The sequence below is a fragment of the Pseudocercospora fijiensis genome, assembly GCF_000340215.1.
Source record: "Pseudocercospora fijiensis CIRAD86 unplaced genomic scaffold MYCFIscaffold_6, whole genome shotgun sequence".
In the NCBI taxonomy this organism is placed as follows: domain Eukaryota; kingdom Fungi; phylum Ascomycota; class Dothideomycetes; order Mycosphaerellales; family Mycosphaerellaceae; genus Pseudocercospora; species Pseudocercospora fijiensis.
The window spans coordinates 3,209,069-3,220,882 of record NW_006921537.1 but is presented as its reverse complement, the minus strand read 5'-3'; the positions used below and the strand labels follow the sequence as shown (position 1 = coordinate 3,220,882).

At 46.1% G+C, this 11,814-nt stretch overlaps 6 protein-coding genes across 6 annotated transcripts; 1 reads left to right on the top strand and 5 right to left on the bottom strand.

The window, feature by feature from the left end:
* Positions 1–4,769: 4,769 nt before the first annotated feature.
* On the bottom strand, positions 4,770–5,336 carry MYCFIDRAFT_176578 (uncharacterized protein; the record flags this gene model as incomplete). Its single annotated transcript, XM_007930320.1, has 6 exons — positions 4,770–4,880; positions 4,919–4,926; positions 4,962–4,980; positions 5,012–5,019; positions 5,055–5,156; positions 5,186–5,336. The coding sequence occupies 6 exons, from the start codon at positions 5,334–5,336 to the stop codon at positions 4,770–4,772; spliced, it is 399 nt and encodes a 132-aa protein (XP_007928511.1).
* Positions 5,337–5,380: 44 nt separating this feature from the next.
* MYCFIDRAFT_176577 (uncharacterized protein) lies at positions 5,381–6,013 on the bottom strand (the record flags this gene model as incomplete). The annotated part of the gene is made up of 1 exon (XM_007930319.1): positions 5,381–6,013. One exon carries the CDS (start codon positions 6,011–6,013, stop codon positions 5,381–5,383), a length of 633 nt encoding a protein of 210 aa, XP_007928510.1.
* A 386-nt stretch (positions 6,014–6,399) lies between these two features.
* Positions 6,400–7,831, top strand: MYCFIDRAFT_211800 (uncharacterized protein). Its single transcript, XM_007930318.1, has 2 exons — positions 6,400–7,057; positions 7,112–7,831. The coding sequence occupies exons 1-2, from the start codon at positions 6,471–6,473 to the stop codon at positions 7,548–7,550; spliced, it is 1,026 nt and encodes a 341-aa protein (XP_007928509.1). The 5' UTR covers positions 6,400–6,470; the 3' UTR covers positions 7,551–7,831.
* Positions 7,832–7,922: 91 nt separating this feature from the next.
* MYCFIDRAFT_38617 (uncharacterized protein) lies at positions 7,923–8,189 on the bottom strand (the record flags this gene model as incomplete). Its single annotated transcript, XM_007929772.1, has 1 exon — positions 7,923–8,189. A coding segment is annotated over one exon (267 nt), but the record flags the coding sequence as incomplete, so codon positions are not given.
* A 341-nt stretch (positions 8,190–8,530) lies between these two features.
* On the bottom strand, positions 8,531–9,433 carry MYCFIDRAFT_215904 (uncharacterized protein; the record flags this gene model as incomplete). Its single annotated transcript, XM_007930317.1, has 1 exon — positions 8,531–9,433. The coding sequence occupies one exon, from the start codon at positions 9,431–9,433 to the stop codon at positions 8,630–8,632; it is 804 nt and encodes a 267-aa protein (XP_007928508.1). The 3' UTR covers positions 8,531–8,629.
* A 428-nt stretch (positions 9,434–9,861) lies between these two features.
* MYCFIDRAFT_204250 (uncharacterized protein) lies at positions 9,862–11,517 on the bottom strand (the record flags this gene model as incomplete). Its single annotated transcript, XM_007930316.1, has 1 exon — positions 9,862–11,517. The coding sequence occupies exon 1, from the start codon at positions 11,488–11,490 to the stop codon at positions 9,862–9,864; it is 1,629 nt and encodes a 542-aa protein (XP_007928507.1). The 5' UTR covers positions 11,491–11,517.
* Between the last annotated feature and the right edge of the window lie 297 nt (positions 11,518–11,814).

Here is an 11,814-nt window from a genome sequence, read left to right as displayed (position 1 = left end):
GGGCATTAGCTAGCCTAAATAGTATAACTAAATACTTAAAATAGCTATAACGAGTGCGGAAGGCTGTCTTCTATTCGTCGCCCTTACGAATACAGATACGATAGTACGCATCCTTAATGTCTAGTATAGTATAGAAGTAGGCCCTAGAAAGGCGATCGAGGGTCTTATTAATAAGCGGAAGTAGATAGCGGTCTTTAATAGTAACAGTATTAAGCCTACGGTAATTAACGTATAACCGTAGGCTACTATCCTTCTTTAGAACAAACAGGATTGGTGCACTAGCAGGGCTGTTACTATACCGAATGCGGCTATTAGCTAGGTTCTCCTCTAGGTACTTACGTAATATAGCAAGCTCTCGCTTACTAAGGTTATAAAGGGGACTAAAAGGAACCTCTTTGCCCTCTATAATATCAATCTTATAATCCGTCTCTTTAAATATAGGTAATGTCGATGCTAAGTAGTGTTTAAACACATTAATATAGGTCTCTCGAATAGGCTCTAGTGTACGCTCGAGCTAATTAGGGTCTATGCTATTAGGGGGTATAGGCTTATTATCGTCGCCTAATAGGTCGACTATTAGGTCGGCTAAGGTAGAGGCTAGTATTAGGTTGCTAATAAACAGGACCCTAATATCGTTAGGACACTCGCTAATATTAATATATTTAATGTCCTCTCTTCTAGCGATTCTAAATCGCTACTATTAAAGGCCTAGGTCTATAACTATAGCATAGTGCTTAAGAACAGGGTTGCTAATAACAATAGTAGCTCCCCTATACAGGTTGTCTATATCTACCGCGTAGGTAGTAAAGTCTAGTAGGCGTTTATTTCCGAGGTCGTCCTTTAGAACTATAGGAATATAGTAGGCCCTATAGGTTAAGTGCCGAGCGTTATTAAACTAAGCAAGGGTTAGTATGTTAGTTCTAGGCAATTGTCGGAGGTCTAATTGCTTAACTAGGCGGTAGCTAATAAGGGCACTAACTAAATTCCCTAGGTCTAGTATAACCTTAGTCTTATAGTTGTCTCTATATGTGTCCTATATAAGATAGGCGCGTATAATAGCTAGCACAATGTCGATGGTTTTACGCTATACAAGGCTAACGGTTAGTGCGGCGCTTACTCTTTTTTCGAAGGTTAGCCTATAGGGGTAGCGTTAGCGGCTAAAAGGTGCTTACGGTGCTTAGTAGTAGTACGGTCGATTCGGGCCTAGTCCTTAGGTTTGTCGCATTAGCCTAGTAGATAGCTAGTACTATTACAATTAAAGCACTTCAATCTAGTTAGGGGGTTGCTATAGCCGCTATTACTACTATTATTAGTTAAGCGATTAGTACTATAGGGATACGAGCCCCTTCTACGGCCCCTATCGCGGCCTCCTCTATATAGCCGTCGGCTACGGCCCCTTCTACGGTCGTTGTTACTATTCCTATTGTTAGTATTATTGTTCTAGTAGGAACCTTAGTTTCCTCCGCGGCTACGATAGGTAGCTAGGCGTATCTTAGATTCTAACTGTTATTAGAGCTAAATAGCTCGTTTAGCTATCTCTACTTCGACTATGAATTGAATGCGTATAAGATTGGCCTATTCGAATATACGGCGGCGGTCTAATTTAAGGACTAGTTCCTATCTTAGTTTAGGTCGTATCTTAGATATCTAGATAGAGTCGGTCTTAGGTAGCAAGTCGTCCTTAAGGGTCTTTAGATAGGCCTCGAAGGATCGAGAGGTTTAGTCGGCCTTTTGTTTAGCACGTAGGTATTAGTCTTAGGCGTGCTACTAGCGCAATATAGGGTTGCTAAGGGTGTTTAGCATAATAGTCTTGTAATCCTGCTATTAAATAGCGGTCTAGTCGTAAAGGGAATTAAAATAGTTATCCTATATACGCTTAGGGTTACCGTTGATATACTATATAGCATAGACGACTAACGAATAGTCGTCTAGAAGGGCCCTTAGTGCGTTTCGCTAGTTAAGCTTACAGTTACGAATATAGTCGTTGTATTACTTTCGACTAGAGCTATTAAATACGGTATAGTTCTTAAGTTTAGCATCCTTCTTCTAGACTAGGACTAATAGTAAGGAAGGCCCTATTGTCGGCTTAGTATTAGTTGTTAGGGCCCCCTAAAGGCGGCGAATTTCGAGGAGGTTGTCCTTTAGCTATTGTTCTTAACGTAGAGTAGCGAGCCTGTTTTAGGTAGCTTCTTAAAGTCTCGCTACTAGCTAGGGGCTAAAGGCTAGTTAGCTATATCGTCGATTAACAATGTTGTTAAGTATATCGTTAATAGGCAACTCTAGGTCGTTACCTAGAACTATAGGTTCTTCGGTAGGCCTAGTAGTAGGCTCTTTAGCAGGTACCTTAGCAGGTGCTTTAGTAGGCACTTTAGTAGGTACTATACTACTAGCGTTGTCGTTGCTAGCGCTGCTAGCGGCAGTACGGTTGTTGTTGCTTCGTAATAAGCCGGCTATTGTAAGGGGTAACACCGATAATATATTATAGGCCCCTAAGATACGGATATAGCGAAATTAGTAGATATCGGCTTAGTGCGATTGATTTAGTATAATAGGCCGTATAGAAGGCCTTGCTTAATAATTAGTACGGTTGTTTTGATAGAATAGTACGTATAGGTCCCGTTCTTCGGGCGCAATATAGTTAGATTAACGGTTTTCGGGGCTATACCGCTAAAAGCTTAAAATACGGACTATCTAGCTACTACCCTTAAAGGGTAGATCGAATACTATATAAGATAGGTTATGTTAGCAGGTAGATAGGGTAGTAGTAGGTACGAGTAGTATTCGATAAGGAGCTAGGAGGAGAAGGAGGAAGGTAGGCTAGTTAGCCTACTACTAAGCGCTAAGCCCTACCTAGGGCATCGAGACCCTAGCTTTACTCGAGCCCGGTTACATGCTAATCACGTGTAACCTCTTTAGTCCTAACAATATATCGCGTTATTAAAGAAGAGGGCGGGCTAGCTAGTCTAGGCGTATTCTACTAGCGACCTACTCTTACTCGGATATCTTCTATTTAATCTATTCTACCTCTTTAAATTTCTTTCTAAAAGCCGGATATACTTTATAGTATCCTTCTATATTATCTTATATTCGAATTTTAACGCTAGTTACTTATAGTATAAATCTATAAGAATTATACTACAGATTCGGTATATTTATCCTTAGACCCTTACTAGCGTAAGGAGGTTATTATAGTTAGGTATATAGGTATATAGGTCTAGTCGCGTAGTAGTCCGATATAGAATAGTTAGAAAATAGAAGGTAGAAGGTAGAGGGTAGAATATAGAATAGTAGGAAGGTAGTAGTTAGAAAGAGCCTACTATCTACTATACTAAAAACCTCTTTACGCCTAAATCGTAAGGGGCTAAAACGGAGATAGGATAGGTAGATATAGTACTATAGACAGCCGAAAGCCTATTAGTATAGTCCGTAGAGCCGCCTTCTTTTACTATTAATTAGTAGGGGGCAATATAGGAGTGTTTTATATATAGAATCGCTATTTCTTCCTACTAACTATCGTTTAATAGAGAATAATCGTATATTAAAGCCTCGTACGCGTATTTCTGTTAATTTCTAGTATTCTAGCGCTAAATTGCTGCTAATATAGGTCTATAACCGACTCGATCGACTATAAGTAACTTCTAGTACTACGATTAGAAGAAGAGCTAAATAACTCTATATTAAAGAAAAGTATAGTAGAGCTTCTCGAGAAGCCTATAAGTTCGCTACTAATAAGATAAGGTATAAACTTAAAGTATAGATCTAGTAGGTCTACTAGAGCTATACTAGCTTAGCTAATAGGTAATATATACCGATCTAGAGACGATAGATAGACCTATCGGGGTACTCTAGTATCGAGAAGTAAAGGAAATAAGCCGATACTTTCGCGTCCTATTTAGTACTCTTAAGTACTTAGGTTAAGCCGATAATTTCGCGCTCTTAGTCCGCTTAACGAACTACTTAGCCGATACTTTCGCGTCTAAGGCCCTTTATTATCGTATTATAATCTCGCGGATAGGATAGCCTATCGTAGTCTAATCTCTATTCGATATAATATACGCTAACCGATAAATTATTGTCGTACTACTAATATAACTATTAAGAAACTAAGGGATTCGGAAGTATAAACTTAGAAGCACTTCTACGAATAGATATTATAAATTTATAATAGATAGAAGGTATACTATTAGTAGGTACTACTTAATAAGTTTTAGAAGGGGGAATTATATCGTAGGGCTACCCTTAGTATATATACTTATAATTAGTCGCGTACTTTTACGCTTCCTTCTTCCTTTATAGATAGTCTAACAATCTAATTACGTAACTATAGCTCTCGCACTATATTAGAGTAACGTACTATCTCTAATATAATACTCTAAGTTATATATTATAGCCTTATAATCGGTTAGTAAATAATAAATAAATAGGGACTATAGGCTATAGTAGCTACTATAGTATATACCGACGGTTAGTATATATATAGGACCTAATAGGGTTAATACGTATACGAGGTGTCTATACCCTCTATTAAGGTTTTAGTAGTATTATTATACCCTATAGAAGAGCCCCCGAGTCCTACGACTACTAGCTTTCCCTATTAGAGAGTTTGTAGAGACTTAATAGAGAGGCATATTATACCTATATTAGGTTATAAATTTATAGTCTGCTACTCGGGCGGCGCGGACACTGCAATTCGGTTCTTAGTAGAGGTTATGCAACTAGCGATACGCAAGGGTACAACATAGACGAGACAGTAGTTATGTTTTCTATGCTTATCGCGCTTGAGCTTCTTGTCGGGAAGGACGACGTGCGAGGGTATCGTCAAGCGAACGACCGTAACGGGCATCGAATGCGTCAGTGCCAATGGCAGACAAATGTGAAGCCTAGCCGGTCGTCTGTAATGGTTCTTGTTTTAGCCCACACGAGACGCTTAACATTGTAAGGCGAGCTTTGCTCGCAATCACGATTGTAGAGCGAAATCACCTCAACAAACATCTGCCATTCGACGATAGACTCTGCTAACTTACTAAAATATCAAAATCTCTCCGATACGCCACTGTGCTTCACGCACATTTTTGAGTAGACTACAGTCCTTTTGAGAGAATTGAGGCTATGCGAGTGCTCGTTCAGCGTCCGCTCTTCGCTGCAGCGATCTTGGCCTTCAGGACAGGATCCCCATTGCATCCACAGTCGCACCATCGTGGGCCGTGAGTTTGGTTCGGTGGCTGGAAGTGACCCCACTGGCTTGAAGAGCCTTGCGAGGAGCCTTGATTGGAAGAGCCCTGGTTTGAGGAGCCCTGAGAGGAGCCTTGCGAGGAGCCTTGAGTGTTTGAAGACATTTTTGATAGGAGTAAGTCAAGTTGGCTGCTATGTCGTTAGAAAATCAAGGGATTTGGTTAGTTGAGGTCAAAGGTGGTGCAGGTGTCGTTTGTAGGTTGATAATGAGGTTCATGTTGTTGCAAACTCCGGCCAGTTTATATATGTTGTATAGACGGTGTTCAATCTGATTTGTGGCGCTGTGCGTTATGATGAAGTGTCCAGCGGCCGTGGCTTTGAGGTCATATATTGCTTGGTGGCAGATCCGCCATCTTTGCCATGGAACAAGAAGCCAAGCGTTTGATACGTTGATGGCAAATATGGTGCTATCTGCTGCCGTCACGTATAGGCATGACCAAGATCCGGAAGATTTGAGTGCATGATTGTCGTCGCCGCGGAGTGCTGCACTTCCAGTAGTGTATGTTGTACATATGGTCCCTTTCACCATCTGCGTAGGTTTGACTCTACTCCAAGCGGGCTTCAACACTGAAACGCCATTAGCAGAAATGTGCACAACGAAGCAATGCCCGCTGGTAGAAAGACGTCGATCATAGCGGAGCCGCAATATCTTTGTCGCCGTGTCATAGGGAACCGGGATGAGGCGTACGATATAGAGGTGGCAGCTGACTCGGCTCATCCGCGCTGGAATACGAAGGGACGAGAAAGGGTCGGAAGAGGAGGATTCGTCCGCGAAAGCCATTTTTGGCCGTAAGAGGTCACATGACTGCTGACTAATCAAGAGAATTTCCCGGCGGGCAAAAATAGCATGGACAAAGCACAGCAACGTCGATGTTCCAACACTCACCACAGCCAGCAAACATCGCCACATCGCCATCGCCATCGCCATCGCCACCGCCGTTTCTCCCCCTACCCTACATGTACCCGTCTTCTCCCGGGACTTGGCGTCGCTGCGGTGAGCGTGCGCAGGTGACACATGGCTGATGAATGCAGTCATCGAAGCCAAGCAACTTTCCATTGACTTTGCAGTACTGCTTTCATGTGAGTCGCGGCCTTCCGTTTCCGTATTGTCGTAGGTATATATACTCTCGCTTGCCTCAGTCGCACCTACCCTCATCTCGCCAGACTCAGAGCACAATCATACCACCCATCACGAGATCACACTGCCACGACTACATCGATCGACATTGCAGTCCCTCATGAGCTGCACAAGCACATTCACCTCGAACGCCGTCCTCTCCAAGCAGTCCGCCGCGGCGGCTGCCAAGGCACTGAGAAGCTTCAATGGCCCTACACTCTCTAGAAAAGCCTTTCTAGGCTTCCAGCATCAACTCACAGCCCGCAACTTCACCACCTCGAGACCCAAACAATGGAAGGACTTCTTTCCTAAACCAGATGCACCAGCTATCAAAGAGACCCCACCAGCATGGCCACATCCAGTGTACACCGAAGATCAGATGAAGTCGGTCGTCATCTCGCACCGGAACGCAAAGACATGGTCAGACTACATGGCTCTCGGCGCAGTGCGAACGTTACGCTGGGGCCTGGATTTCGCGACTGCCTACAAGAAAGGCGAGGGACAGATGACGGAACGCAAGTACATGATCCGGAATATCTTTCTGGAGAGTGTTGCAGGCGTTCCTGGCATGGTTGCGGGGATGCTTCGACACCTGCACAGTATGAGGAGGATGAAGCGGGACCATGGTTGGATCGAGACGCTGTTGGAGGAGTCGTACAATGAGCGAATGCATTTGCTTACGTTCTTGAAGATGGCTGAGCCGGGATGGTGAGTAGTATAAAAGACAAAATGCGTACGAGCAAGTGCTAACAAGATGTATAGGTTCATGCGCTTCATGGTCCTCGGAGCACAAGGCGTCTTCTTCAACGCCTTCTTCGTCTCCTACCTCATCTCGCCACGAACATGCCACCGCTTCGTCGGTCTCCTAGAAGAAGAAGCCGTCATCACATATACCCGCGAGATCGCCGATCTGGATGCCGGTCGACTACCAATGTGGGAGAAGATGCAAGCTCCAGACATCGCCGTAAAGTATTGGAACATGCCCGAAGGCCACCGCACGATGCGCGATTTGCTGCTCTATATTCGAGCTGATGAGAGCAAGCATCGCGAAGTGAACCATACGTTGGGAAACCTCAATCAGAAGGAGGACCCCAATCCTTACGTTTCTGAGTATAAAGATCCGGCGAAATCACATCCGTGTAAGGACTTGACGCATCAGAAGCCGACGGGGTGGGAGAGAGATGAGGTGATAAACAACTAATGACAGTCCCTTGCGATTTCTCTCTTAACGCGGCTGTCGCGATTCGAGTCAGCATTTGATCTCTGCTCTCAGGCGTTTGGATTTGGATAGCGATACCAGTGGGAACGCGACATGGCCCGGAGTTTTCCACAGAGCTAGATAGAATAAGAGCATGTGACTTGGACTGGAGGCATCAAGGGTATATTTAAAAAGAACATGCATGTAAGCAGCGAACAGCTGCATGGGAATTGGGAGCTTCTCCCTCATCCATCCCGTTCATATCCGTCTTCTGTCTTTGCCATTTCATTCTCCGCCTCATCACCTTATCCTATCCTCCAAACAAGTCAGCAACCCCCATCACAACAAACATCAAAAATTAAGAATCAGAAAAACTCACACCTCAAACCCCCCCTCCTCCCCATCCTTCGCCACAACCTCCTCATATTTTAGTTCATCAACCCTCGCCCCCCTCGGCCCTAGTCGTAGGTGCTGCACCAACTTGTCCAAATTCTCTGGACTCCCTTGCGCTTCCCCTACCACCGTTCGTCCATCGGGGAGATTTTTCACGAAACCCGTGAGAAACAAATTTTGCGCTTTTTCCCGCGTGAAAGAGCGGAAGAAGACGGCTTGGACGTGGCCGGTGGCGGTGAAGGAGATCTGTGTACATACAAGAAGAAAGTTAGGTGGGTGGGGTTAGATGAATAGATGGGGAGGTTAGAGGTATAGAAAGGGAGTTGGGGGGGGGGGGGGGGGGTATGTGGGTGGGTAGGTATATGGGTAGGTATATATTTACGCACTCTTTTGGACATGGTTGGAGGTTTGATTTTGCTGAGAGGTTCGAGTTGCGTGTATGCAGATGGCCGGGGGTTTCTTGATGGGTGTATTGACTGATGTTTGGTTGTTGTACAGTATGACGTCAATTTGGAGCAAGGGTTTGTTCGAGCGAGCGAGAAATTCGATATGCTTCATGTGTACACCCCAGACTTGAAGTAGGCCGATGTCGACGTCGAGTTCTATTTCGCCATGCTCTTGTAACTATTACTCCTCCTACTCATTACAACAACCCCCTACGCAAGCTCTGGACAGGACAAAAGCCTCTATTATAAATGCTTCTTCAAAATCTCCAATACAGCCTGATACTCCTTCTCATACTCCCTCTCCCTCTCCTCCTCCTCCTCCTCCTCCTCTAAATCCCCCCTAGCACCGTCAACCTTCTTCTCCCCACTTCGCACCTCCTCTCCAAAACCGTTCATCTCATCCGCCGGCTCGTCACCAAACACCAACATAGGAATCGGAATCGGAATCTTCGCATCCGCCGCAGAACTCTGATGAATCCCAATTATTTTCCAACCCCGACTCCTACAATCCTCCCCAATCCCACTCGTACATGTGTCCTCACCACCTCCAATCCTCGCCCACCTCTCCACGCACGGAAATTCTCTCTTCAAAGCCTCAAAATTTCCCTCCACTCTCGACACATCTCCTTCTTCGTCTGTTGTTGTCACGGGCATGCAAACTAAATAATCCCCCCTCGAAGCAAGCATATCCGCGCCTTGCACCGTAGGAATTTTCTCACCGAAGACATCAGAGAGGAAGAAGATGGCTTTTTTCGCGGTGGGGGGGCCGACGATGTAAGTTTTGGTGTTGGGCGCGAGGGTTTTGTAGGTGCCTTTTGGCGTGTAGGATGCGGTTGGGGTTTGGCAGCAAGCTTCGGAGGGCTCGGAGATTTCGATGTCGATTGGTGAGGTGGTGAGGTGTTTTCGGGCGATCGTGAGAGGATGATCTTCGTCTTCTCCGTCTTCTTCGTCGTCTTCGGATTCTGCGAATGGGTTTTCGCTTTCGAGGGCTGGAGTGGAGTATTCTCGGAGAAAGGAATTTAGACGTGTGTTTACGGTGAGATGCATCTCGGCACGACACACTGATGTGAGCGATGATGAGGTTTGGTAGACAGCATTATTGCGCTCTTCTCGACATTTTGTTCGAGGATGAAACACGGCCTTCGATTTGGTTGCCAATAGCAGGGAAGGTGTTAAGGTTATGGGTGGAATTAACGCACGGCATTAATTTGGGCTGTAGAGTTTCTGCTTCGCGGTATTGGCAATCTCAATGCTTGGGTTGAGGCGCATTTCGAGGCGGGCTAGGCGTGAGATGTCGTGGTTGGTAATCTTGTCGCAAGTGTGCAATGTCGGATACGAAGCATAGAATATCCGAGGAGGAATCCGGAGCTCGGCGGCAAAGTGTCTTTAGGTTTTCCCTGGCGATCGGGTGGCTATTGAAGCTTTCTCGAACATTGCGACGTGATCCGGTCAATCGGGACTCGGCCAGCTCATAATCAACGATACTCTCCTCCACAGTCGCCAAGTAAGTCGATGAGTTGGTCTCTTCTGGTTCTGGTCTGGACCTCTTCTATCATTGCTCGATCGGTATCGTCCAGCTTCAGACCATAGGTCTTGAGATTGTCTTCAGCATTATCACTCACTCCCCATCTCGTCCCAACAATCACAGCGCCAACGTAAGGAAAGTCCAGGACCCATCTTGTGGCAACGTTGGTGATCGAAACGCTGTGCTTGTCAGCGATGGTCTTCAACACGCGAAGCAGCTCCTGGAACAGCGACCAGCTGCCCCAATTGAGGATCATTTCGTAGTACTTTCGCTGACTTGGTGTTATGTCGTTCGAGAACAACTCAGGTTCGGGTGAGTCGAGCCACTTTTCGGCAATGAATCCCCCCAGCAGCGTGCCATATGTGAGAAGCTTGATGTTATGCTTCATGCAAATGTCGCCCATCTTGTATGCGGGGCGTGAGTCGACGAGGGAGAATTGTACTTGATTTGTATAGATCTTGACATCCGCTTCAGCAATCTCTGCCATACGTTGAGTGTCAAAATTACACAGACCAAGCTTGTGCACTCTCTGGTCGCCCTGCAGCAGTTTGAGAGCTTTGATATATTGTGGATCATTGTAGAATTGCCAGTGAAATTGGAGGAGATCGACATGGTCCGAAGACATTCTTCCACAGCGCTCGCTGACATTGGCTTGGACCAGCTCGGATGTCACCTGCGTCGGAGTGAAGATGCACCACTTTGTAGCGCCAAAGACCGCTTCCGGCTGCGAGCAAGATGCTCTGAATTTGCCAAAAATGACTTCAGCATCGCCGTAATGATCGGCCATATCGAAGGCGGTGAAGCCTTGTGCTGCATATCTCTGGAACTGTTTCTTGATCTTGTGTGTTGATGTAGTCCCCCATGATGGGCTGGACAGTTGCCAGAGACCAGAGAATAGTCTGGGTAATGAGCGATCGCCGAGCTGGAATGTCTCGACGCTAGCGGGCAATGGAGGCACCGAGATGAGATGGATCAAGTGTGTACCGTTCACCGGGGAGCTGGCGTTCGAATCTTCGGAAGACAATGACGATGCCTGCAGGGCAGTCAAGCCCCTCTCGAATGGAAAGGGTTGATGTGAAGCTATGCATACGTCTTGGCACTGACATAAAGCTTTCTCTAAGCGTAGTATGGGAGTCTTTTCGAGCCCGGTCAGGCTTCTTGTTCCAGAGGGCATCAGCAGGGTCTTTTGTATCGCGGTGATGGCCTGAACGATGTCGCCATCCACCGCAGATAATGCCTGCTCCAGACATGATGGAAGCTGCTGTAGACTCGACGCCTGTTGTACAATCGCTGTCAAAAGTGGAATGCTTTCATAGCACATGCCGCACCCCAGCATGCAACGAAGACGTTGTTGAGCACTGTGAAATTCGGCGGTCTGCTCAGCGTGATTCTTGCCTGATTTGAAGAATTTCTCCTCGACATCCATGGAGGAAGACTTCTCCAAATAAACCCTCGTTCGGTCTTCGAATGTCGGCGTAATCGTGGGATCTGCCGCAAGCATAGATCTGAGCACCGACCGCAGCCCTTCTTCTGGTAGGTTGGCGATGATGGTGTCAATCATCAAATTGACATGCGCCATCTTGGCCTCGTGGTATGGTGCCGATCCCATCTTGCTGCGAGCTGTGATGAAGCGATGGTGAGGATGATCGCCGCTTTAAAGAAGAGCTAAGAATTATTACTGTAAGAGGTGTACAGTTGCCCAAGGAGTGGTGCTACGCGAAAGTCAATGCCTTGCAAAGCCAGTGTTTAGCTTCCCAACGCTGCGGCTGCTATGATAGCAGCTCTTAATGTGGTGAGCTTGGGTTACACCAAATGCCGGTGTTCAAAAGCAAAGTGTGCATTGCTCTCGTACTTTAATTTTGCCCGCGCTGCCCTTTGCCCGGCCGAAACCAAGTGCACGGGA